This window comes from Bipolaris sorokiniana, assembly GCF_000338995.1.
Source record: "Bipolaris sorokiniana ND90Pr unplaced genomic scaffold COCSAscaffold_12, whole genome shotgun sequence".
Classification (NCBI taxonomy): Eukaryota; Fungi; Ascomycota; class Dothideomycetes; order Pleosporales; family Pleosporaceae; genus Bipolaris; species Bipolaris sorokiniana.
Genome location: NW_006911906.1, coordinates 968,599 through 993,128, shown reverse-complemented (window position 1 = coordinate 993,128; position 24,530 = coordinate 968,599). Strand labels below are relative to the sequence as shown.

The 24,530-nt window shown below is 51.3% G+C and overlaps 10 protein-coding genes across 10 annotated transcripts; 6 read left to right on the top strand and 4 right to left on the bottom strand.

The window, feature by feature from the left end:
* Positions 1-76: 76 nt before the first annotated feature.
* Positions 77-2,656, top strand: COCSADRAFT_148556 (uncharacterized protein). The gene is made up of 2 exons (XM_007704734.1): positions 77-224; positions 283-2,656. Exons 1-2 carry the CDS (start codon positions 102-104, stop codon positions 2,599-2,601), a joined length of 2,442 nt encoding a protein of 813 aa, XP_007702924.1. The 5' UTR covers positions 77-101; the 3' UTR covers positions 2,602-2,656.
* Positions 2,657-3,254: 598 nt separating this feature from the next.
* Positions 3,255-3,878, top strand: COCSADRAFT_39326 (uncharacterized protein). Its single transcript, XM_007704436.1, has one exon. The coding sequence runs from the start codon at positions 3,329-3,331 to the stop codon at positions 3,824-3,826; it is 498 nt and encodes a 165-aa protein (XP_007702626.1). The 5' UTR covers positions 3,255-3,328; the 3' UTR covers positions 3,827-3,878.
* A 1,838-nt stretch (positions 3,879-5,716) lies between these two features.
* On the top strand, positions 5,717-8,084 carry COCSADRAFT_96999 (glycoside hydrolase family 105 protein; the record flags this gene model as incomplete). Its single annotated transcript, XM_007704733.1, has 2 exons — positions 5,717-6,818; positions 7,597-8,084. 2 exons carry the CDS (start codon positions 5,717-5,719, stop codon positions 8,082-8,084), a joined length of 1,590 nt encoding a protein of 529 aa, XP_007702923.1.
* Positions 8,085-8,237: 153 nt separating this feature from the next.
* On the bottom strand, positions 8,238-9,406 carry COCSADRAFT_344518 (uncharacterized protein; the record flags this gene model as incomplete). Its single annotated transcript, XM_007704732.1, has 5 exons — positions 8,238-8,664; positions 8,719-8,813; positions 8,862-8,951; positions 8,982-9,269; positions 9,320-9,406. 5 exons carry the CDS (start codon positions 9,404-9,406, stop codon positions 8,238-8,240), a joined length of 987 nt encoding a protein of 328 aa, XP_007702922.1.
* On the top strand, positions 9,401-11,342 carry COCSADRAFT_344512 (uncharacterized protein; the record flags this gene model as incomplete). The annotated part of the gene is made up of 7 exons (XM_007704731.1): positions 9,401-9,542; positions 9,611-9,717; positions 9,868-10,237; positions 10,297-10,415; positions 10,472-10,702; positions 10,793-10,901; positions 10,984-11,342. 7 exons carry the CDS (start codon positions 9,401-9,403, stop codon positions 11,340-11,342), a joined length of 1,437 nt encoding a protein of 478 aa, XP_007702921.1.
* Positions 11,343-12,267: 925 nt separating this feature from the next.
* On the bottom strand, positions 12,268-13,359 carry COCSADRAFT_233460 (uncharacterized protein). The gene is made up of 3 exons (XM_007704730.1): positions 13,170-13,359; positions 12,765-12,905; positions 12,268-12,711 (listed from the first exon to the last, which is right to left on the bottom strand). Exons 2-3 carry the CDS (start codon positions 12,886-12,888, stop codon positions 12,368-12,370), a joined length of 468 nt encoding a protein of 155 aa, XP_007702920.1. The 5' UTR covers positions 12,889-12,905; positions 13,170-13,359; the 3' UTR covers positions 12,268-12,367.
* Positions 13,360-14,040: 681 nt separating this feature from the next.
* Positions 14,041-16,128, top strand: COCSADRAFT_39320 (uncharacterized protein). Its single transcript, XM_007704435.1, has 4 exons — positions 14,041-14,585; positions 14,647-14,741; positions 14,794-14,975; positions 15,026-16,128. The coding sequence occupies exons 1-4, from the start codon at positions 14,372-14,374 to the stop codon at positions 15,645-15,647; spliced, it is 1,113 nt and encodes a 370-aa protein (XP_007702625.1). The 5' UTR covers positions 14,041-14,371; the 3' UTR covers positions 15,648-16,128.
* A 1,377-nt stretch (positions 16,129-17,505) lies between these two features.
* On the top strand, positions 17,506-19,099 carry COCSADRAFT_97024 (uncharacterized protein; the record flags this gene model as incomplete). Its single annotated transcript, XM_007704729.1, has 4 exons — positions 17,506-17,726; positions 17,779-18,046; positions 18,098-18,229; positions 18,296-19,099. The coding sequence occupies 4 exons, from the start codon at positions 17,506-17,508 to the stop codon at positions 19,097-19,099; spliced, it is 1,425 nt and encodes a 474-aa protein (XP_007702919.1).
* Positions 19,100-19,759: 660 nt separating this feature from the next.
* COCSADRAFT_39319 (uncharacterized protein) lies at positions 19,760-21,255 on the bottom strand. Its single transcript, XM_007704434.1, has 2 exons — positions 20,544-21,255; positions 19,760-20,344 (listed from the first exon to the last, which is right to left on the bottom strand). The coding sequence occupies exons 1-2, from the start codon at positions 20,884-20,886 to the stop codon at positions 19,917-19,919; spliced, it is 771 nt and encodes a 256-aa protein (XP_007702624.1). The 5' UTR covers positions 20,887-21,255; the 3' UTR covers positions 19,760-19,916.
* Positions 21,256-21,522: 267 nt separating this feature from the next.
* Positions 21,523-23,993, bottom strand: COCSADRAFT_148537 (uncharacterized protein). The gene is made up of 5 exons (XM_007704728.1): positions 23,293-23,993; positions 23,064-23,238; positions 22,657-23,014; positions 22,480-22,603; positions 21,523-22,420 (listed from the first exon to the last, which is right to left on the bottom strand). Exons 1-5 carry the CDS (start codon positions 23,744-23,746, stop codon positions 21,747-21,749), a joined length of 1,785 nt encoding a protein of 594 aa, XP_007702918.1. The 5' UTR covers positions 23,747-23,993; the 3' UTR covers positions 21,523-21,746.
* Between the last annotated feature and the right edge of the window lie 537 nt (positions 23,994-24,530).

Here is a 24,530-nt window from a genome sequence, read left to right as displayed (position 1 = left end):
AGCGCACAGACCACCAAAAGTGCTCCACCAAAAAGTTCTCTTGAGATGCGACGCGGAAGTCTCAAACACCAAATTGCCCGAGAAAAGCGTTCAGCGCCAGAATGGCCGCACCAGAGATTACCGGTCGCACAAGACCTACAAAGGTCAAGAAGCGTGAAAATGTCCAGAAACGGAAGCGCGACGATGTGGATGTGGAGAAGCTGGAGCAGGCAGTTCAGGACCTGGTAGGCTTGTGAAAACATCGCAATTTCACAGGGCGCATGAGACTGACTGTAGATACAGGACCCCAAGCAAAGCTCTTATAAAGACTTCACCGACCTGCCGCTCTCCGACCCGACCAAACAAGGCCTCAAGTCTGCACACTTTGCAGTTATGACCGACATCCAGGCCAAGGCGATTCCGCTTGCGCTCAAGGGCCACGATATACTTGGCGCCGCAAAGACTGGAAGTGGAAAGACACTTTCTTTCATCATTCCTGTCCTGGAGAACCTTTACCGGTTGCAGCATGTTGGGCCGGACGCAGGCTTAGGCGCTTTGATTCTATCGCCGACTCGAGAACTCGCCATTCAGATATTCGATGTCCTTCGCAAGATTGGAAGACATGGCCATATGTTTGCTGCAGGTCTTCTTATTGGAGGCAAGAGTTTGCAAGCCGAGAGGGAGGCTCTGACAAAGATGAACATACTTGTCGCAACACCGGGAAGAATGCTACAACATTTGTCGCAAACAGCCGCTTTCAATGTTGACGACCTCAAGATGCTGGTGCTGGATGAGGCAGATAGGATTCTTGACATGGGTTTCCAGCGGGACGTGGATGCAATCATCGAGTACCTGCCAAAGGAGAGGCAAACACTCCTCTTCTCCGCTACACAGTCTAAGAAGGTGTCGGACCTTGCACGTTTGAGTCTCCAGGACCCCGAATACGTATCGGTTCATGCTGAGGACAAGACCGCAACACCCAAGGGACTCACACAAAACTATATCATCTGCCCTCTGGAGGAGAAGCTGGATACACTGTGGAGTTTTATTCAGTCGAGCAAGAAGTCCAAGATTCTCTGCTTCTTCTCGTCTGCCAAGACTGTTCGATTTGTCTACGAGTCCTTTCGTCACATGCAGCCTGGTATTCCGCTGTTACACATTCATGGTCGCCAGAAACAAGGTGCTCGATTAGACACAACCGCCAAATTTTCCTCTGCCAAACACTCTTGCCTCTTTGCAACTGATGTTGCAGCTCGAGGTCTCGATTTTCCTGCTGTCGACTTTGTCATACAGGTCGACTGCCCTGATGATGTTGACACGTATATTCACCGAGTCGGTCGAACAGCGCGATACAACCGAGAAGGACGTGGTGTTCTCTTCTTAGCACCCAGTGAAGAAGAGGGCATGTTGAAGCGTCTCGAAGCTAAGAAAGTGCCCATCGAGATGATCAATGTGCGACAAAAGAAGCGCCAGTCAATCAAGGATCAGTTGCAGAACATGTGCTTCCAGGACCCTGCCTTGAAGTATCTGGGGCAAAAGGCCTTCATGACGCATGTCAAGTCTATCTATCTACAAAAAGATAAGGAAGTCTTCAAGCTGAAGGAGTATAATCTCGAAGCATACGCGGCGAGTCTGGGTCTCCCAGGAACACCAAGGATTAAGTTCTTGAAAGACGACGACAGCAAGCAGAAGAAACAAGCATCGAGGCAGACTATTGAAGTCTCTGATTCATCAGATGCCGAAGAAGTCACGAAGACAGACAAGCCTGTGCGAACTAAGTATGACCGTATGTTCGAGCGCAAGAACCAGGATGTCCTCGCAGAGCATTACCAGAAACTTGTTAGGAACGAAGACGAAGAGGCGCAGGCAGACGAGTTTAGTGGAGCTGGAGCGGCGACCAACGGAGACGACGACTTCATGGCTGTTAAACGACGGATTCCAGCAGATGACGAACCCGAGGACCTTAACACTGACCATGACCCCATGCTTCCTGTGGGCGGTCGTGTTGTCCACATTGCCGGCGCATCGCAACCCATCGTCATTGACAGCCATCGCCGAGAGAAACTTCTTCAATCCAAGAAGAAGCTCACTAAGCTTATGGACAAAGGCAAGAAGCTCATTTACGACGACGAAGGTAACCCGCACGAAGTTTACGAACTCGAAAACGAAGAGCAATTCCGCGCCAAGGGCTTGCCAGAAGAGCAACGACAGAAGTTCATCGAGGCCGCACGCGAAGAAGTCCAAAATGCCGATATCGAAGACAAAGCGACTGCCAAGGCAAAGAGGAAAGAAAAGTTGCGGAAACGCAAAGAGAGGGAAAGGGCTGAGATGGTCAATGCTGATGACGATGCAAGCGATGCAGGAGTCGTACTTCCAGATCCTGGCGAAGACCTCTTGGCGAACTTTAGGGCAGACGCAGAGTATAGTGATGACGATAAGGACGTGTCAGAGGAGGAACAACAAGAGGAGCCGCCCAAAAAGCAGAAGAAGTGGTTCCAATCTGACTCCGAGGACGAGGAAAAGGTTGCGAAGAAGAGGAAGAAGGCGAAGACTGCACACAGAGTCGAGGAGCTCGAGACATTGGAGGATATGGAGGCGCTTGCTGCTGGCTTGCTGAACTAAGGTTGTCGTGTTGTGTTTATATAGTAATCTTTCAAAAATACCATTGTGCTTCACCAAAATTCTTAGTGTCACCATTCTCCTGCTGTTTCCCTAGGAGTGAATGGCTTCTAGACTACAACTACCTGCAGCCAGTGTGGCTATAGCAGTCATCAATCTCATACCTGGGTTCGAGCCGCCGGCTGAAATACCCCTGGCTGGATCATAATATACATTTCTGATGCCAGATCATAATACAAGCTTAATATAAGCTTACCGAGATATCGGGTGTTCTACGAACAACAGCCGTACCACATTACCGGGTATATAAGATGTTGGATATGGACCCATCTATCGTATTACATGCAATAGCCATCTGGCTATATGTATGCAGCAAAGGCCCCCAATGCAGCCTGCTGCTTTCCGGGTTTTCTCAACAAACGGGTGTCGAATGTAAGTCTGTAGGCTATTTGGGATAGATGAACAGGTACATGCGGGTATGTTGCTAATTTTGGGAGGTTGGTTAGGTGAGGGGTGAATTGGGAGTGGGAGAGAGGGGAAGCTGAGGGTAAGAAGAAGTTGAAATAAGACTTGTTTTCCGGTTTGCAGCTGTACCGTGAGAATCGTACAGGAGCACTGAAGATCAATAATCAAATCGAGATATCACTCATCACTACACCCTAGTCAACTCGAAGAGAGAATACCCATAATAAGGCATCTCAGTCTCCACATCACACCAGTAACAGCCAAGATGCACATCCTCTCTCCACAGAGTGGTTTACTCACTCTATCCTACGCAATCCTAACTCTCAGCATCCCCCTCCCCAACCCCACCCTCCTCAGCTCGAAAAACAACATCTTCCTCACCACCTGCACCACCCGCTCCATCCTCACAGACGAAACCTCTTCCTCTGCCATCCTCTACGCCGGCACACCCTCCACCACCTCTCCCGTCGCCATCGGCACCATCGCCTCCGCCCGCGCTATCCAATGGGCGGGCTTCACGCGCCGCGTTACGCTCGACGGCGCCGGCGTGTTCGAGAGCAGAATCGAGCGAGGCGCGGATGCGCTTCCCAAGAGCGAACTTGCGGGGTATGCGACGTTGGAGACTAGCGCCGTAGCAGGGGGAAAAGAGGAGTATGCGTGCTTTAGGGATGGGGAAGCGACATTTAGGTTTGTGGGTGGGTTGTTGGGTGAGGAGACGACGGTGTGTAAGACGGAGTTTTGGTGTGCGAGTTTGCCTGTTTAGAGGGATTGAGTTGTAGAAGATGAATGGATAGGAGTGTTTGGGGTGAATTTTTTTGGAGAGGGGGGGGGGTGGGAAGAGAGTGGTTAGTATGGTGTGTTGCTAAGAGTAAGCAAGTTAGGTCAGTAGGCGATGATGCATGATGCTACTTTCCTGGAGCGTTTTTTCGGGTTCGCATGCTGGAGGGGACGATGATAGATGTTGTTTATCAAGTTCCCGTATAGAGGACTAGGTATCCTAGCTATTTTTGTTGCTATCCAGATAAAGCTTCGATCTGACCACGGTTAAGCTACACGTGAAGATATACTTTAGAGTATCTGCCTTTTTGGTCTAGCGCCTTGGCATTTTAAAAGTCCCTGGCGCTTACTATCACACACTTCACCCGATAAACTACTTACCGGTGTTTATCATCATCTCTAACCAGCAGCATGCTGTTCTGAAAGACACGAGGGTTTAGAAACAGCCTTAAGGCACCCCCTTGGAAGGCGTTTACTCGGCGTACCACTGACTCGTCTCCTGTCTTGGCTGGCAGGTCCTGTTCATCTCAATATCTCCGAGTTTCTCATCCATAGCCACTAGTGTTCTGTCAGCATTTGGTAAATATTGGGTTTTCTGCGTGTATACTAGAGGAGTGAAGATGTCACCGACGGTCTTAGAGGTGCAAGCTGGGGTGCGGAGTACTAACGCCTTCATATATTACCACACTTATTACCCAGAGATCGGGGAGCCATAAGTCTGGTCATTCAAATTACTGGTCAGGGCGCAACGCTCGAGCATGTAGTAGCTGTGATGAACTACGGCAAAGTCAAGGCTGTTCAAGGAATAAGGCCGCGATCTTGGTAAGCTTGATTACACTAGCGGCAGGCGCATTAATTTGCTGTTCTCTCACAAACCCCTTCCTGCACTGTTCTCCTGATTTCAAACTGCACCATCAATATTTTCTCACACCACAATCCCTACAATCCAATAATACAAATGCGGTAAAAACGACTTGTGTCAGTATGTTCTGGGCTCTCGGGTGGTCGAAAGAATGTTGTTTCCGGGCCGCAGTCTCCACAAAAACTTTTCCAATCACCAATTTCTCCGCTGCCAAGAGGCGACCCCCACCCGTCCCTTGCCGGTTCCGCCCACCATGGACAAAGCTCTTCGTCCAGAGTCTTCAGTGGCCCATTCAGATAGAAGGATCGAAGCTGTGCCACCGTTGAGCGGCAAAGGTGAACGGACATGTCCATAACAGTTATTTGGCCCCCCCCCACAAGCAAGGCCCCCATGCTTAGTATAGTCTCTAACTATATTTGTCTTATTTTACATGAGTAGGGCAAAAGAGAAAGAAAGAGAAGATTCGCCTCTCTCCATCTCTGCCGCTACCGCTCTCTTTTTTTCCTCTCTCTATTATCTCTTTCCTTTTACTACTCTAATTTTGATTTTCGAGATATAAGTGTAGAGACAAGAAGAAAAAGAAGAAAGAAGAAAGAGAAGGAGGTGAGAGGTGAGAGCGAGAGAAGAATAAGAATAGAGAATGGAATGAAGGGTTAAATTACAGCGCTAGGTAGATTAGGTAGAATGGATATTACAGATCTATCCTATCTAGCTATACATAGTGCTGCGCTAGAGAGTGCCCCTATCTCATTGGGGGGTGAAATAACTATGATGGGGATGTCCGTTCACCTTGGCCCCGTTGGGCGGGGCCCGCATAGATTAATTTCATGATGGCTGCGCTAGTGCCGGAATTTCAAGCAAAGGGAGCAACTACTACGATAGCAATGGGTGGTGTATATAAGGATATGATGGCTCGGAACTAGTCCCAGTACCCGCGGGTTTCCCTCTTGCTTCACCAAGATCCGTGACTCCATTCTATAATTTTTATCTAATAAGATTTACCGGCTTGCCACCATGCATCTCCCAGCTTTGACCTCCTTGCTATTGGGTAGCAGTACGACTGCTGGCCCCAATCTGAGCAAGCCATGGTCTACATGGATGGCTTCATCTTTCTTGTCGAAGAGCCAGAACATTGACAATCATTACGTCGCCGCAGTCATCCACGAAGGCATCCAGAAGGCTGCAACCACACAGAACGACCGCGCCCTCCTGAAGTATGCCTCCAACGCCGTGTCTTCCATCGTCTCAGCCGACGGTACCCTCAAGGGCTGGAACTCGACATTCTACACTCTGGATGACATCCGTATTGGAAACAACATGCTCTACTTCTGGAACTCAGAAGGCCGCAAAGACAACAAATACGTCATCGCGGCCAAGGGTCTTCGTGAGCAGCTCAACCGATGGCCTCGTACTCCCGAAGGAGGATTCTGGCACCGTGCCCCTGTATACGCAAACCAGATGTGGCTAGACGGTATCTACATGGCTGATACCTTTTACGCAACCTACACATCCTACTTTGAGCCTCAAAACATCACCGCGTGGAACGACATTGAGCTGCAATTCGATCTCATCGAGGAGCACTGCCGCAACTCAACTACCAACCTTCTCTACCACGGCTACAGCGAAGACAAATCAACTGTCTGGGCAGACCCTGAGACAGGTGCTTCCCCTTACGTATGGGACCGTGCTCTGGGATGGTACTTTGTCGCGCTTGTCGAGGTCTTGGAGGTCTGGCCCAAGACCCACGCCGGCTATTCCAAGCTCCTCAACTACTACAAGACGCTCGCCTCTGGCATCAAGAAGGTCCAGGACGCCAAGGGCGGATGGTACCTCCTTATGGACCCAGAGCTTGCTGGAAGGGAGGGCAACTACATTGAGTCGAGTGCAACTGCCATGTTCACTTACTCATACTTGAAGGGAATTAGGCTGGGACTCTTGGGCAAGGAGTACAAGCAGCCGGCTACCAAGGCCTGGAAACTGTTGCTGAGTGATTTCATCCAGTTCGAAAAGAACGGCACATTGAGCTTCACGGGCACCGTGACAGTTGGAAGCTTGAAGGGCGATGCCTCGTACGAATACTACACCGGTGTTGAGAAGCTGGTCAATGACGGCAAGGGTGCCGGTGCCTTTATGTACGCTGCGACTGAGGCCGAGAAGGCCAAGTTGTAGATTTAAACCCATTCCATGCCACTGTAAATACTGAACAACTTTGTAAATACTGTATATATTTTCAAGAAAACTTCTGTTTCGCTCTTCACATCGGATAGGTTTTGCCGACATGATTCGTGATATTGCGTTTCTGCCAAGCTGCCTTTCCCGCTCATCGAGCAGTTGCTATCGTAAAAGCTCGCCATATTCCACCCACCGACCTACACGAAGACAGCGGCTCCATTATGTCTATCGCTGAGTCTCGTAAATGTCTACTGTTTCCCAGCAATGTTAGCGAGTTTTGCATCGAGTGGAAGAGCCGCTACCCGGGCAACCCGTCATAAGCTGCCAAAAATAACCGACGATGCGGAGCCCCTAAGCAGCCCTGCGGGGGGCTCCAGCCACTCGCAAGCCACCTCCCAGCCTCAGATCACCAGCTGCGCCCAAATGCTGGACGGGCAACAGCTAATCGGTATCGGTGGAAATGGTTCAGGTGACGTGGGCCAATGTCATATCATGCTCGTATTTTCTGTGGATATTTCTTCACCGTCTGGCTGTCCCTGATTATTTACTTCTTCACCGACCTTTATATATCGGCAGTACAAACAACACTCACCACCTAGTTCTATATATCATACCATTCATTCGCTCATACATACCTTCTACACAACTTGTACGTAGCGTCCTGACATACTGTGCCTCTTTAAACCCCAACAAGATACTAACACCACCCTCAGAAATCCTAGTTGCAAAAATGTCCCTCACACCCTCCGCCACATCCAGCGCCCCAAGCGCCAGCTCCAGCGCAGCCTGCAGGCAAGCAGACTTCACCCAGTTCCCGACGGGCGATGCGGCTTGCGCCGTCGGCAGCATCAGCGGCGTGCCCTCCAACACCACCGACGTCCTCTCCAAATGCTGCAAATCCGCTCCCGTCGAGGAATTCAACGGCGCATGTGGATACTACTGTCTGAGCGTCGAGCAGACGATTCGCGAGCTGCAGACGTGCTTTATGGAGAATGGAGCTAGGCCAGGCGATATTATGTGCAATTCGAATAATAGTGCTACTGCGACGGGGACGCCGAGTAAGACTGCTAGTGCCAGTCGCACGTCGGGGAGCGGGGCGAGTGCGACTGGGGATTCGAAGGGGGCGGCGCCGGCGGTTGGGGTTAGTAAGGTTGGGCTAGGGATGCTGGGGATGGTGATTGTTTCGGCGCTGGGTGGTGCGCTTTTGTGAGGGTGAGGATGGTGTTTTGAAGGCATTTTAGGGCGTTTCCCGGTTAGGCTGGGTGATGATTTTAATGAGGGTTCGATTTTAGAATAATGAGATTTTTTTCTATTCAACTCGTTTGCTTTGCCATGTTATGCTGACATTGTTTTTGTCATCGGCCTAAAAAGGTTTTTGGGCAGGACTTATTTGGCATGATGTTGCACCTTCGTTGCGAACATCCACTCGAGTGGTCTTCATAATACTCCAATTTTGCCGTCTCTCTCCTAACTCTAGGATGCAGCGTTCGCTTTCGTCCTCGTCATCTTGCAACTTTGTGTGGCCCTTGGAAGCATAGTGTGAAGAGACAATATCAAAATGGCTAGTGGGTTTCTGTGAGACACGCATGGCTGTGGAAGAGCTCACTGGGATGCTTTCAGAGAATAGATTTAGGATAGTGTTTCGCAGAGACGGAAGATTTGCGACGATGATGCCGACGCAGACCTCATTAATGCTGCAAATACTTAGATCCATGGCACCCCACATCATTTCTTGTGACTTGAGAAACTTGGCTGTGATGGGGATTTTGGCAACGGAAAGCCCGGTGCCACTGGCGTGATGTGTGAGCTTGCGTGCCGTACATTATTTTGTATTGGGCAATTACACCAGTCCCAGGAGGAAAACAATTCGGACGCCCCATTGCGTCTGCTTGCTGAGCTGGATATGTCTTAGGTAAACGATAGGTGCAGCAGTATAGATCTAATAGTCGTTAGACTCAATCTTGAAGTACATGTGTATTCTACTCACTAAATCGGCGATGATATTGGATGTAATCGGCACATAAGCCGTTGCATCACTGACTGCTTCTGGGCAGCACTCTCCCTCCACACTAGAATCCTACCGTGAGTAGTAAGGCCGACAGTATACAAAGTGCAACATAAGCATCATGACAAAGTTGCACAGCGCCACGATAACAACAGATGTCCATATGAGGATGCGATAGTTACGTCCAAAATCCAATGCCATCAAGTAAGCACAAATGCATGCCTTGACAAGGAACATTGCGTAGACATTGAGACACTGCGTAGTGAAAATCATATGTAGTTCGTGCGATGTACGTTCTGTTACAAGCCACCATGAATCTGCCATCAGACGGCCTTGGCCGCCTTTTGCAGCGAGTATTGCGCAGGGTACGCAGCCCAGGAAGTTTAGGATCTGGAGGGACAAATTAGCTTAATAGTACCGAGGTGACCGAATAGATATACCACGCTTCCTGCCATGAGCCAGTCGCTAAGTCCTAGGTGTTTGTTGATTCGTAGGCGAACGATACAATTGTCCGACTCGAAATGCATTCTTTCGTGATTCTCTCGCTATTTGAGCTGGCTGTATCAGCAGTTACCACAAGCGAAACCACATATGATTATGTCATCGTTGGAGGTGGCACAACAAGCTTAGTCGTTGTAAACAGGCTCAGCGAAGATCAGAACAGTAAGTCGCTATCAGTCATAACATCATTTCGTAAACATCGGCACTGAAAACTCTACCCGCATAGACAGTATTAGTCATCGAAAATGGCGCTCTCAGCAACAGCACCCTCTCCAGAATCCCCGGCAATTCAGGTGGCTTAAACCTTGCAGCCATGTACGACATCTACAGCGCTCCAGTCCTAGCTCTCGGCAATTGAACATTTCTGGTAACAGTCGGTAACGTCGTAGGTGGCGGGTCATTTGTAAACGGCATGTAATTCGATCGTGGCGCCGATGCCGACTACGATGCTTGGGCGGAGTTGGGAAACAAAGGCTGAGACTGGCAGGACCTAAAGTCGTACTTTATGAAAAACAATCACTTCGACGCACCATCGAATGAAACTACCGAGGAATTTGCCATCGAGCATGATGCGAAGGCTTATGGAAACGGCCCGCTCAAGGTTTCTATTCCGGACTACCAACTTCCTGATATAAAGACTATACACCATTCGTGGGATAATGTTGATATTCCTCATCCGCAGGAAGGTTTCTTGGAGCCTATTAGTCATTATTGGTCGCCAAACTCGATTGATAAAGCCACGGCTACACGGTCTACCGCACGTACAGCGTACTATGATCCCATCGTGTCGCGTAAGGACTTCAAGCTAATGACGGAAACCCATGTTGATGAAATCACTTTCTCAAAGGACAGAGCTGGTGTCTTGACAGCGACTGGAGTCAAGTACACGCCAAAAGTACCAACGAGCAAGCCTAAGTTTTCGCAGCCAAAGAAGTCATTCTCGCCACTGGAGGTGTATTCACACCACACTTACTCATGTACTCTAGTATTGGCCCCAAAGATGTACTCGAGGCCGCTGGTGTCGCTGTAAAGAATGTAAACTATGCAAATGGTATCCTGTATACTTCGAGTCTGACATTTGAATGCTACAGGACCTCCCAGCCGTTAGCTCCAACTTCCAAGACCACATTGCCAACTACATGAATTTCGATCTGCAAAACCTAAACGCAGAGAGCATGGGCGCCCTCAACACCAACACGACTTTCAACCAGACAACATACGCCGAGTACTCAAAGTCACGCACTGGTCCCTATTCCACCGGCAAATCAAACGGCTTAATCTTCCTCGCCCTCCAACACTTCTCCCCGTCCTTCAACGCCACAGTCTCAAAATTCCATTCCCAGATAGCCACACACTTCCTCCCCAAACGCTACTCCACCAACACCTAACTCCTCGCCGGCTTCACCGCCCAGCGCGCCATCCTCGCCACCCAATTCTCCTGCACCACCGCCGCCGTCGGCGAAATCGTAATTCAACCCGGCGGCCTCTCCAGCATCGCAAACAACAAGCCCCTCTCTCGCGGTACCATCACACTAAATACTACGCATCCCGCCGCCTACCCCCATTGTCCAATGGAACACCTTCGAGAACCCCATTGACACAGACATCATGGTAGCGCTCGCGCGATTTAACCGCACTCACTGGGCATCCTCACCGGCACTTGCTCCTTACAGCCCCGTTGAAACTAGCCCAGGGCCGCAGTATCAGACGGACGAAGAGATTATTCAGGGAAGTGTAAGGTTGGGGTCGTTACAACCGTCGTTTGCGCATCCGAGTGGTGGGTGTAGTATGATGCCTGAGGAGCTGGGAGGCTGTGTTAGTGATGAGTTGTTGGTGTATGGAGTGCAGTGGTTGAGTGTAGTGAATGTGAGTATTGTGTCGATGATTCTGGCGGCGCATTTGCAGGCGACTATGTGTGCGGTTGCGGAGAAGGCGGCTGATCTGATAAAGGGGAGAGGGTAGGGTTTGTGGTTTGTGGTTTAGGGTGGGTTTTAATGACTTTTCAATATCGTTTGTCGATCGTGTTTTGACGGTGAGAATGTCGGGTATGTTCGACACATACTATGAGTGCTGTGGAGAGAGGGAAATAGAGAGTAAGGGGAACGCAAGATACATATCAGGAGGTTCTTGGACAAGTCAGTCCTTGGCAGACCAAGGCTTTGATCTAAGATGACTTATTAGTGAGATGTTCTTAGATAGATCTTGACGAGCTGCAACAACTGTTCATACCGGCAGCCCTGTTCCAAACCAACCGGCAAGTAAAAACCAAACTTCTTAGAACCAAAACCTCTTATTCTTTCACCCATCTTTTTCTCCTGTATACATCAGATACAAACGCACCACAATGACGTGGTAGCACAACCCCCACAGCCTCATCAAGTTCGTATACTCGAAGCGAGATCCTCAACCCAGTCAACATGACTGTGCTGAGTAAGTATAAACAAGACACATCATTCGATAAAAGGGGTGTTAGTAAACCAGCCCCTCACTTCCAAATCATGCCAGAATGAGCTGACACATACATGCGATGTCGGCGACTTTCACAGCCTTGCAGACTTCGTGTCGTGATTGGAGCGTCGCGATTCTCGATTCTGTCAGTGGCGTTTGGGATTACCCCAGGGCCAGCTCCCCACAAAATGTTCGTGACGAGATGCCCGTGGGATGTTTGAAGTGAGTGGCGATTCGCTGCTGGGTCAAAAGAGATGGCATGGCGTAGGGGAAGGCGGGATGGATAGGCCAGCCTCGCGTAGAGGGGTGCGTGCGGGACCCAAGGGCGTTTTTGGGTCATGTCGGTAGTTGTGTGTTTGGGCCGAATGTAGTGCCGATGACAATGTGCTTTGACGCTTTTATGGTCTGAGTTGAGAGGTATGGAATTAGTGTAGTGCTTATTTTAGGTTGCCCGATGAAGATAGTAGTGCGATCGGGAGAAGTGGTGTGGTGATCGGGGGCTAGTGAGGTCGAGAGATTATTGCTCGTGCCTGTTTTGTTCAAAATAAACTGGAAATGCTTCTCTGGGACTCAGATAGTCCTGAACAGTGTTGATGGCGTTTTGTGGCTAGGCAATTGGAAGCTGTGCCGTCCACTGACGCCCTGATATGGATGACTAGACGGAAAATGTAATATAGTTCGTGAGTGCAATCTCGATCAGCTTTGACATATGGTAGTGAACCCATGCCCTTGAACAGTTGGAAATATGCCGAGAGGCAAAAGGGGTGCAGAAAGATCTGGAAATGTGGAGGGCGTCCAAGGATATCCGATATCAAAAGCCAATTGGGGAAGAGGAGCTTCATCATAGTAGCTGATAATAGTGGGTCGAATTGTCTATCCAAATCTCAGTTGTCTGAGCAGATGAAGAACTAACTGAGACAGGGGAAGATTCTGTACAGTTGTTGTTATTGTTGCTAGTGGTGAGGGTCGGTAGCGGACTATTGAGGGCTGAAAAAAACACTCTCTCGCAACCACTGCAACGATGATCCCAATGCGAACACGATGCGTGCATGCAGGTCATTGGGAGAGATGGACCACCTGTTATGAAGGATCAGTAGGCTTCTAACGGGCCAAGTGGGTAACGGCTGGCTGACGCGGTCATCGGTCCCAAGGGACAGGACAAGATGGGCCGCGGGGGCGGTATAGGTGGAGTGAGAGAGACAGGGAGGAGCATGGGACGTTGGGATGGATGGGCACTAGGACAGGGGTTTTTGTTCAACCACTTTGGCTGTATGTGATGGTAGCTTACTCGCATCCCGTGCCGGGAGTGGGTAGCCATCCGATGCGTCCGAGTAGGCATACCCAGTCTTTGATAGTTACCTTGGAGGGAATAGCGTGCATAATGATTCCAGCAATTGTCGTCACCCGAAGGCGAAGCCAAGTTAAAGTCGCCACCTATTATTTATTCAACCGCTATAATGGAATGGCATGACAGCTGTCATAGGGCCAAGTGGTACCGAGTACCAGGACGGGAGTCAAGCAGTTGAGATGCCCAGGCGAGTAGTTGGTGCTGGGCTGGAGCTGGAGGAGAAATTTCTAAATAAGCTGAGCCACGAGAGAGCGGATACGGGAAATTGGCGCTGTCCAGATTCTGCATTCCACATTCCGCATTCCGCATTTGAGCGCGTGTAGGAATGGGTCGTCACACATTGATGGGATGCGGTGAGGTTATTCGCTGGCGTACAGGCGAGTGCCTGGGATGACCCTTGCATCTCGGCGGCCGATCCGAAAGACGCTTCGCCACAACGGGCAAAGAGGCAAAGCGAGACCCTTTGAGCTCTCAACGACGACACGCGACAGGCGCGTGGTGGACGAGGGCAGACACTCAACGAGCGACGCGGGCTTGGTAGAAAGCGGCAGTCTAGATGACGCCGTCAGTCACCCAAAGTATCGGCTTATATCAAGGAGCCCAAATCAAGTTGTACAACGGCAACGTGCACAGACGCTTAGGCCCAGGTACTTTGCAGGTGCCCCCGGCTTCTAGTGGCGATTGGCCAGGCACTCATAGTAGCACTCAGCCACTGATGGACCGCAGCAACAAGATGCCTGGACCCAGACTGGGCCACTCCACCCTCAGCTTGCGTCTACTTGCTCGCTTCTCCACAGTAGTCTAAAGTACCAGCAAGTCACGGTGCGCGCTGCCTTCGAAGGCTGTGTTGAGGGTACCGGGACCCCTGCGGGCCAATCCGACACCAGTCCAAGCACCCGCAACGGAGCTGCCGTTGACGCCTACCAATAGTGCAGCGTATGCGAAGTTTTTCTGTGTATCCGCGTACCATGCCCCTCCCCAGTGAAGGCGAGTTCCACATGGAGTCGAGCCGATGTGCACGGCGCAGCTCGAGCAGACTGGTCCGAGTCCCTTTTGTCGCCCTCGAGGAGAGTTATATTCCTGTCCATTCCCAGTCCCGTGCATCTTGGACGCTGATGACGCTCGTTCCTCAGTCTGACCTATTATCCATCTGAAGTCCATCTACCTTGTTTGAAACTTTGCTTTGCCGCACACGATGAGGTCTCCCCCGCCAGAGGTCCTGAAGACCTGGCCCAAGCCCAACTACATCGACCCCGTCACTAGAGGCCCGGGGTTGATGATTGTCGAGTTGACGCTACTTCCAATTGCCATGATAGTCGTCTTCCTCAGGCTCTGGGTACGGATATCATGGTTGAAGAAGAGCTGGTATGACGACTATCTCATGATTCTTGCCATGATCTTCAGTATTGGTGCGTTCCTCCCCCCCCACCAGCTCGCATCAAGCCCCATCATGACTGACTCATCATACAGGTACTACCGTCATTGTCATCATGGCGTCTCAGCTGTACGGTTGGGACCGTCATGTCTGGGACCTGAAGCCACATGAGATGATGGTTGGCAGACAGGTACGACCATGGGTTGGCTCGTGGCACGATAAGCTGATGCTAACCTCTGCAGGCGTCCATGGCAGGCCAAACATTATTTGTACTTGCATCATCGACTATCAAGATGTCGATCCTGGTATCGTACTTCCGCATCGCACCCGAAAAGTCCATTTTCCGCAAGTTGGTGTGGGCGACTTTTGCTCTCGTCTTTGCCGCTTTCGTCGTCTTCCTGGTTGCCCTGTGGGTACAGTGCATGTGAGTACTATATCCAAAGCAAACAGTCCTTCTAGTGCTGACAACTACAGCCCAATCTCGAGCTATTGGAAGCTGAATGCCGACCATCGGGACTGTATTCCAGAGGGACCCCCGCTTGTCGTACAAAGTGTCCTCAACGTTGTAACCGACTTCATGATCTACGCACTACCGATCCCAACTCTCTTTTCGCTCTCACTTCCATGGAGTCAACGCCTCGGACTGGTCGTTCTCTTTTCCGTTGGCGGTCTTATTGTTGTTGCCAGCAGCTTCCGAGCGTACTGGGTCCACTACACACTGTTCAAGACATACGATGCAACCTGGGAAGGGTACCAGATCTGGGTATGGACGGCCATTGAAACAAACGTCGGTGTCATTTGCGGATGCATCCCGGCACTCAAGCCCCTGCTCTTCCCGCATCGAGCGAGACAACAGGGTTCAAGATATGCAAGTGGCTCGCAACACAGCAAAAAGAAGGAGAAGATTACACCTGTCATCGACCAGGTCGAGCTGGACACACGCAGGCTGACTGAGAACAACGACTCGCAGCCTGGGCTTGCAATCAGCACGCACCCAGCCCACCACAGCACCTTCTCGGAGCGGCCAATGAGTGGTGACACAGACAAAAGTCGGTTCGAGATTGATATAGAGCAGCAAAAAGCCTACATGTACTGATCGCGAGGCGCAGTGCACATTACCTTTATTTAATATTCGCATACGTTGAGCGTGTGGCATTGGGGTACCGTTGAGCTAGGGGTTTTCCTGGTGGGCCATTCGTACCCTCAACTTTCATTTTCATTTGTATTTTTCTTACCACCAATATCCTGACTTGGAAAAACCAAGACTGGGCGGCTCTCTCGGACTCGACTTTTCTTTCTTCTCTTTTCTTTCCCCTCTTGTCCTTGTTCTCTGGGCGGTCAACTGCGCATCACGATGCCAATCTCTTCTTTTCGCGTCTCTTAGCGAGGCGGTTAGTACTCTACTACGATAGCATGTAATGCCATCACGTCAGCCCACCAGGGCAACGACCTCTTTTTTCCCATACTCATCTCGCGTTTCGTTCCCTGTTGAGATGCAGGCCAGTCGTAGCTTTGGTATGATTGAACGCGATGCAGGAGATACCCTACAGGCTGAGAATGAAGGTGTGGTTGGCTACCAGATCCCCCTTGAGTGTTCAGTTTTAACCTGTATAGGGCATACGTACTGTACCCGTCTCAATTGAGAACCTACATGCTACACACTGACTTGATTGCTCCAGGCTCAGACAAGCATGATGTGGACATGCGTGGATATGTTATTGAGGTGAGGTGCCGTCATGCCGTGGTAGCAGGGTTGGCCCATGGTGCGACACCCTCTTTCTTTTCCTGGACTTTTGCTTTGAAGCAAGACCCTGAGCATATCTATTTATGTTTCAGCGGTGGATTGGTCCGTGGGCATGGAACATGATGTCAGCCCATCCCGCTTCTCCACCGCACGCATGCGCATGGAGTTTGCCTAGCGGGCGCAATTTCCGCCGTCACGATGCCTGGTTGGATTGTCACGGCAAGGCTGGCAGTGTGAGGTGTCAATCTCGCGGCATAACCAACGCAGGCTTAGTCGCCGACGGGAGATGACGTCTGTCTCGACGCGGCGTGCCCAATCCGGCGCGGGCAGTGCAAGAGAGGCCAGCATCAGGCCAGAGGTGTGTGTGTATGTGTGTGTGTAAGTACACACGCGACGTGTCTGTAATAGCGAGTGGCCTGACGGTGGGCGTAAAGATACAGTGTTGTCGGGCTGTTGAAGAGGCTTTTTGAAGAGGCGGGAACCAGTCCCGGCGAGATGGGCGGCTGGAGGTCAAACGTTGGCGGGGGGACTAGCGACAGGGCTGAATGCTGAATGGCGACAGATGCCCTGGCTCCATTTCCCGACTCGCGTACCGCATGGCTGCTGCACCATGACATGTGCCTACACCTCTTCCTTCACCGCTTCCAGAACCTGCTGCGAAGCCTGCCTCCAAACACCGTCTGCCCATCATAGGGCAGACACACCCATCGGCCTGCTTATCCCATTGAGGTGCTGCAGTACATAATCTGGCTGTCTTGGGCCGCCGTTGTCCCGGATTGCGACCAGGCCGGGGCTTGCGGGAAAAAACAAAAAAACATCCATACCGACCTCCTCCCGCGTAGCAGACCCTCGTCCCAAACGTCACAGGAGGCGCCCAATGCTTCTGCGCACGACCGTTTACCATTGCAAAAGTTACCTCGCGAATGCTCGCTCCAGCCTGACCATGGTTGCAAATCCAGAGTTGGCGTCAGAGGTGGCAGCGAGGCCCTGTGCTAGCCCGCCTGTATCCCGTCTAATGCCAACGCACCGCGCAGCGCCTGGCCCTACAGGGCACTGAACATCCGAAAAGGAAACCAAACTACGCAAGCCTCCGCACCCAGCACTACTGCTATATGTAAGCTGCAGGTACTGGTGCCCCATCCTTTCTCATGCCCTCCCCAATTGTCCCCTTTGCGCCAAACTCCCCGTCGACACTCTCTCTCTCTCTGCCATGTGGTCGCTCCTCGTATCCTTGGTCGCGCTTCCTTCGCTGGTCCTCTCTGCCCCAACCGGCGACTCTCATCATCATCATAAAAAACCAGTATGCATCATTGGCGCAGGCCCGGCCGGCTTGGCCGCCGCTGGTAGGTTGAAAGACAAGGGCATCAGCGCTGTTGTTTTCGACCGACAAGAAAAGGTCGGTGGTAAATGCCAGTCGTGGTATGATGAAAAGTAAGTCCTGCCCAGCGTCGCAATCCTCAGACGCGACTAACCGCCTATCCAGAGGCATCTTCCACCCTCTCGGCGCTGCCTTCTTCTCCAATGGCACCTACACCGAGACCGTCGGCATACTAAACAAGACCGATGTTGCCATTGAGTCCTTTTCGCTCGCCGGCGCGCGTAGCCAGTACATCTACAACTTTACAAGCGGCGACATCCTGCCCTACCCTGCCTTGACCGCGCAATTCGCCGCTACGGTCGCTGCAGAGATCCCGAGATACGTTGTACTGTGGAATGAGCGCTTCCGACCCGCCAGTGCTCTCAACTACAGGGTACAGCCCCCCCTGTCATACACAAAATCCACTAGGCTAATGCAGGAACAGGACGGTATCCCACACGAATTTACCCTGTCAGGCGCAGAGTGGTTTCGCCAGAACAATTTCACTGCGCTCCCTCTTCTGCTTGTCAATGCTGTCGCGCTCTATGGTTATGGAGATATCAACATTGTCCCAGCAGTACGTCATGGCCCGCCAACTTTTTTGCAGGGATCGCGCATGCAGAACGCGCTAACATCTGACTAGCTCTACATCCTAAAGTACTTCACGCCTGACATTCTCACAGCCTTTGCAGGCATTCGCAATGTGTACTACATGGACTTTCACAAAATGTTTGCCGAGTACACCAAGAAGGAGCTCTGCGAGACGCCCATCTACACGTCTGCTGATGTCCGTTGCGTAGACCGATCGGGACCCAACCCAATCTTGACCTACACGGTACCAAAAGGAAACTTTGTTTCTTGGAACAAGCAAGAATGCTCTTCCGTCATCTTTGCCTTTCCCCCAAGCCTAGAAAACCTGGAGCGTGTTGGCGTCGACTTGACCGAGGAAGAGCATAATACCTTTGCCAACGTTACGACGCACCAGTACTACTCTTCGGCCGTGGAGCTCGAGCTTCCATTCGGCGTGTCCTACGTCGCCGCCAGCACCTCGCCCAACATACCCCCACCAAACGACGGCGAGCCCGTCGCCATTCTGCGCCTAAGCCAGCAATCCAACGTATCAGTAGCCTGGTCCTGGGGTCCATACGAATTCCAGACCGAGGCAGCCGCCAAACGCCTACTCATCGACAGCTTATCCACAATCAACAAGGACCCACGGAATGCCACAGCCAAGCCCTCCCCCTTTACCGAAGAAGACGTCAAGGCCTTCCGCAAGTGGGACTACTTCCCCCACTTTGGCAGCGAAGCCCTCGCCGCAGGCGCTTACGAGAAATACAACAACCTTCAGGGCTGCAAGAAGACGTACTATGCCAGCGGTATCAGCGGCATGGAAATCGTCGAGTGGGCTGTTCGCAGCGGATACGACATTGTCGACCGATACTTTTAGATGAAAGTTTGTTCCGACACCCCATCGACCATGGATTCCTCCAAAAAAAGGAATAGAGTACGCAACTCTTTCCTTCTTCGGATCCTTAGTCGGTCATGCGGACGACCGTGTCGCCGGAATTTTCCCCCCCTCCCCCGCATTTTCTTATCCCGGACTCCTGGGACCGAAATAAACGCGGTTTTGAACCGGAACCTCTCTTCCTCCCCCATCTGCGAGAGAGAGAGAGAGAGAGAGAATCACCTTGTTCTTCACGGCTCAGTTTTCCCCCTGTTTCATTTGTTAATGATGTTTAACGATTTCCCTTTTTTCTCGGTCTCTTGCGAGTTTTTTTTTAGACATGATACCTCAGAACCCCCACCACGGTCACACGTACCTTTGATGATATCGCGTCATGAGCATCGCGAGTTAATTTACGTTTTTCCTTTAGATTGTTTGGGGGTGAATTTGGGTAATGATGGTATGTAGATAATGTTTGCGATGGCAAAGGAGGGAGGGGATTTGTATAGAATGGGATTATTATCTTAGACACGACGGATGGCGATGGAGATAGAGATCGTGTAATTAACGGGTTGTAGATAGTAGTGATGTATATAGTTTGGTGGATGAATACATGGATTGGTGTGTGCTTGCATCACGAAAGAAGTTGAACTATAAGAACAAGTGCCAAATATATTCCCAATTGGATTTCTCGTCTCGGATTCTTTACGTCTAAAACTTCACAAAACACGGTACCCAACCTCGCTCTTAACGCAGCAGTCTTCCGAATCAATCAAAGAACCCTCAAGTCTAATTCTATACCCATCTCCTCCCTCCCTTCCTACATCCTCGAATCCCCGTACCCCAACGTCTTAACCCCATCCTCAAACCGAATCTCCTCATCCACCGACTCCATCGGCGCCCCCCACGTAACCACCCCACGCCCGTCCACCGCATACGCACCCCCAAGCTGCCACCTACACGCGCCTTCCCCCACCTCATGTCCCCAAACCCCTTCGTTCTTCTTCAGCATCACCTGATTGTAGCCGTTGCGCGGATGCAAGACGTGTGCCCAGGTGGAGATGCCGAGGCCCCATAAGGCGTAGAGGTTGCGCTCTGGGTCGACGATGATGTCAACGTTCCAGGCGCCGCCGAGTTTGGAGAGCCAGGCAGTGGTGGCGGCGGGCGTGCAGTGAGAGATGGCGATGAAGCGGATGGAGGGGTAGCGGTTTGCGAGGGTGCGGAGGCGGAGGAGGAGTTTTTGTGCGACTGGAGAGATTTTTTGTTAGATTGTGTGTGTGTGTGTGTGTGTGTGTGTGTGTGTATGTGTGGGAAGTTTGAGTTTTGTTTGGTGGGCTTGGGTTTTTGCTTCTCTTCTCTTTTGACAATGAAGATGGACATGTCAATTGTGGTATACTGCTTTTCAAGATTTCTGGAACATGGATTACAAACAAACAAAAAAACCTACAAGGACATCCGCAGAAGCGCAGAAACAAAACTATTGCAGGTCGAGCATCTGGCGCCGGGAACTGCAACTTCGCGTGCGACTGGGCGCGGTCTCCTATTTGTGGGGGCTTACGGACGGGGTCCTGGGGCGGCGGGGGCGTGGTCCATGATTGGAATGCTTTGGGGACTCCCCATTGCACGTTTGCAAACGGGTTGGCGAAGCCCGCATCTCCTCCATCCGCAGTGCCCTTTTTCGAGCCTCCTGTGCTACTATTGCCACCAAACAAGTTGTCGGTCTTTGGAAGCGAGATGTTTCCCAATCCGGCTTTCCGTAGCGCAAGCTTGGTGCCCAAAGAGTTGAGCATCTTTTTTAATTTATTTATTTTTTCTAGGTTGGACGTGGTTTGTTTTCGGTAGCAATATATCGAAGCGTAGGTCGGGTATCGACAGGGGTGGTGGGGGAAAATGGGCGAGGACCAGACCCAGGTCGGTAGTTTGCAGTGGGCCCGGCGAGTTGGGTGTGGACAGATGGAGTGGTGAGGGAGCGCTCCAGTGGTCGATGAGGTGACGCACTTGTGGTAGTGGGATCGTGCTGGAAGCCACTGGTGTTCAGCCCACGAAACAGGACTGAGTGACAGCACCGTTGAGCGAAAAGAGGCGGGCTGACTGATGGAGAGTGCTCGGAAATGCCGACACCGTGGCTGATCTTGTATTGTAGCTACAGCGCGTTGCACACTATCCAGCTGAAACAGAGTACGTGGCACGGACGTCGCGGCTGAGGCCCGAGAGCAAGATGCAACGACATGGCTCCGATGCTGTTACAATCTCCAATGGCTCGAGTTATGTATAGCGTATTGTTGTTGTCCGCGTGTGTAATTGATTGCAAAGAGAAAAGGTTGCAATCAGGGTTAACATAGAGTTCAAGACGCGTTCTTTGGAAGAACACATTAGGCAATGTCGCGCTATCACGTGCGGGCAGTAGTAAACGCGACATTTAAGTGAGGCCGTGTATCGTCTGACATCCCACTACACCCAGTTTGTCAACGACAACTCCATGGTTGCAGTCAGATCATAACTTTCTCGGAATTATAGTTCACAACAACGCATCGGGTATCTATATTATACAAAGCAAACGCAAACAAAACATCAAACTATGTCACCTCCAGCACACACACACACACACACACACACACACATCATACCTTCGTTAGTATTACCTTTGTGCTCACGGAGCCACCTCTCGCTTGTATGCAAAAATCGTCCTGCACTCAAGGACGGTCTGGCGCTTGACACACTCTTCCACAATCTCCTTGTCTTCCCACCACCACTTTGGCTCGTCAGGAGAGTCGTCTACAAAACTTCCCCAAATGTCTTTCCACAAGGCACGACCAATGATGGTGGAGAGCTCGTCATCGACTTTGGCAGATTCTGGATCAGAAGCACACGGTAATGTTAGCTTCTGGTCCTTGTGTTGATCGGCCAATTCAAAGCCGGCGTCTGTTAGCCATGCGGGGAGTAGTGCACACGGTTTCGAACATCTGAAAAGCCGCTCTAGGTTGACAGAAAGCCTGTCCTCAATCCACGCGCGCATCAGTGGCCCGGCTGTGGTGCGCACAGGGGCCGCATCCATGACTCTGATCTCTAAGAAGCCGCCAGGAGCAAGCAGCTTGTAGCATTCGCTAAACAACTCGGGCAGTTCAGATGAGGGCACAAGAGACGGCAGAGTCGACGCTCGGATGTGAGAAAAGTAGTCTTCCGGGTAAGGCAGTGGGACTGAGCCAAACTTGCGCACCGTCAAGTATGACACATTTCCAGGCAAGGGAACATGTCGCTGGGGTTTTGTGGTGAGAAAATGCACCATTTGCGACGGATGCATTGCTGATAACTGGTATACCTCCGCTAATGACAACCGTTAGAACTTGCACAACAGCGTAGCACAGAGCACAACATCAACTTACAAAGATTTCCGTACAGCTCTAGGATCTTGCCTGTGCTGAACTCTGGTATAGGGGTGCTCTTGTCATGTCTCGCAGTTTGCATCTGGAGGCCTGTCAACAGGCAGAGCTGTTTTTCGAGTATCAACTGATGCAGAACAATTAGTAGGACATTTCCAATACCAAGAGAGATATACATACCTCTTCGTCAACTCCGTCACTGGTTGCCTCCTGCCAGCCTTCCTTGAGTCGATCGAGTATGACCTTAGGGCCTGCAGATTCCATTCTGCGAATAAATCGCTGAAATCGGGTAAGCTGCACAGAGCTGCTATTGGGAGAATATAGTATGCTGGCAGATGGTTGTTTTTGCGCATTCAGCTGTATTTCCGTGGGTACCTCGCGAGGAGCGAGACATTGCCATTGCGAGAAAGGTTTGCTGGACATGTCCGAGTCGAAAGAGGGTGTTCGTATGTCGTTCAAACTCATTTTCCTGTGGAAACCGTCGTATAATTCCAACGCTTCTGGTCTCGGATATCCTTTCTTTGTTGGCTGTGGAGAGCTACAGAGGCTTAGTACAAGCACACAACGACAGAATCCGTACTGCTTACGCCTTTTTCTTGCTTCTCATGTCCAGAACAGACGACCATGTTGAAGAACAGGGTTCGCCTGCCGATGAACTCGCTCTGCTTCGGCTTGTCACAAACGACTCTGGACTCATTGTTGGCAGGTGATAGGCGTCGTCGCTGTCTACTGTGATGGGCGTCATTGCCTCATCTCGGTCATCTGCCCAAAAACATCAGCGCAACTCCCAACACGACATAGTGGTTAGCGACTTACTCGAGGCATGTGAAGAAATGGAGCTTGATTGTCGAGACGAGTTATCACCTTCGAGCTCTGAGGGCTGGTGGTATTCGTCCAAGTGTAAAGAGTTTCCGGATGGCAGAGTGCCAGAAAGCGAGCTAGTATACGTCCAACTTGGTTGCAGCGCTGGATCCTTGAATTCACGTGCCTTTTTCATATCCAATGTCGCCGGAACATTACGGAAAGTCTTTTGCGAAGACTGACTGGAGCCTGACGGAGGTCGTGTGGTTTTAGGCTTGATGATGTTTGCCTTCTTCAAGCTCGTCGGCCACCATGCGTCACGCTCAGTCGAGGCAGAGCCTCTCGAGCTTCTTGATGTAGTAGAGGCACCGATAGATGGTGACCTAACAGATCGCTCCTTCGCTTTTCGTTCTCTCCGAGCTCCGAATGTCTCGGGCTCTTTCTCCAGTGGAAGGTCTGTTGCAAACATGCTCGACTATGGATGACGAGACGCAGTGGGGTTAGTGGGGCCACACTCCAAGTCGACAGCCCTAGGTGGCGAGCGCAGAGCGTGGACTGGAGGCTATTTGTGAGTAGAATGGAGCCTTCTGGTCGGTCAATGCACGCCGACACGGGCGCCTGGCAGATGGTGTTGCGGCCGTCAAGCAGATCACGTAGCGGTACCTGGCACTGGCCGTATGTGAGTAATTGACGAAACGCTGTCGCACCAACGAGAATGTGGCGTTATTGACCTCTTAATTCTGCTTTAGGCCTAATAATCAGGGCTTCCCGAGCCAAACTACACGGCCAAGCACACTACCCACCCCCATGCTGTCGTGCTCGGATGCTAGACGCACGGTTGCCCAACACAATGCCCTTCTTGGACATGCCGGTCGCATTGCTGGAGAGGTCTGCGGCCACACGTGCTAAGGACGTGCAATGCGTCTCTCTATCTGGTGTGGGACTTCCCCGAAAAAAGCACACTGTAATGCTGCACGATAGGCGCAGCCAGCCAGGCCAGCCAGGCCAGCCCGTCAGCCTCTTCGTCTGCACTCTGCGGTATTTGGTCGCAAGGTTTGACAAGGAGACAAGGTGGCCTGTCTTGCGGAGCACCAGCAGGCTTACCAAACACGGCCAGCAGACGTAAGAGGAAAAATCGAGTCGTTCGGCGGCGGGAGATCAATGTCGATCTTCGTCGACGCAGGCCAAGTGCCACGCACCCGGCGCAGCGGCACAAAGTCTGGCCTTTGAGCACTGGGCATAGGACACCTACT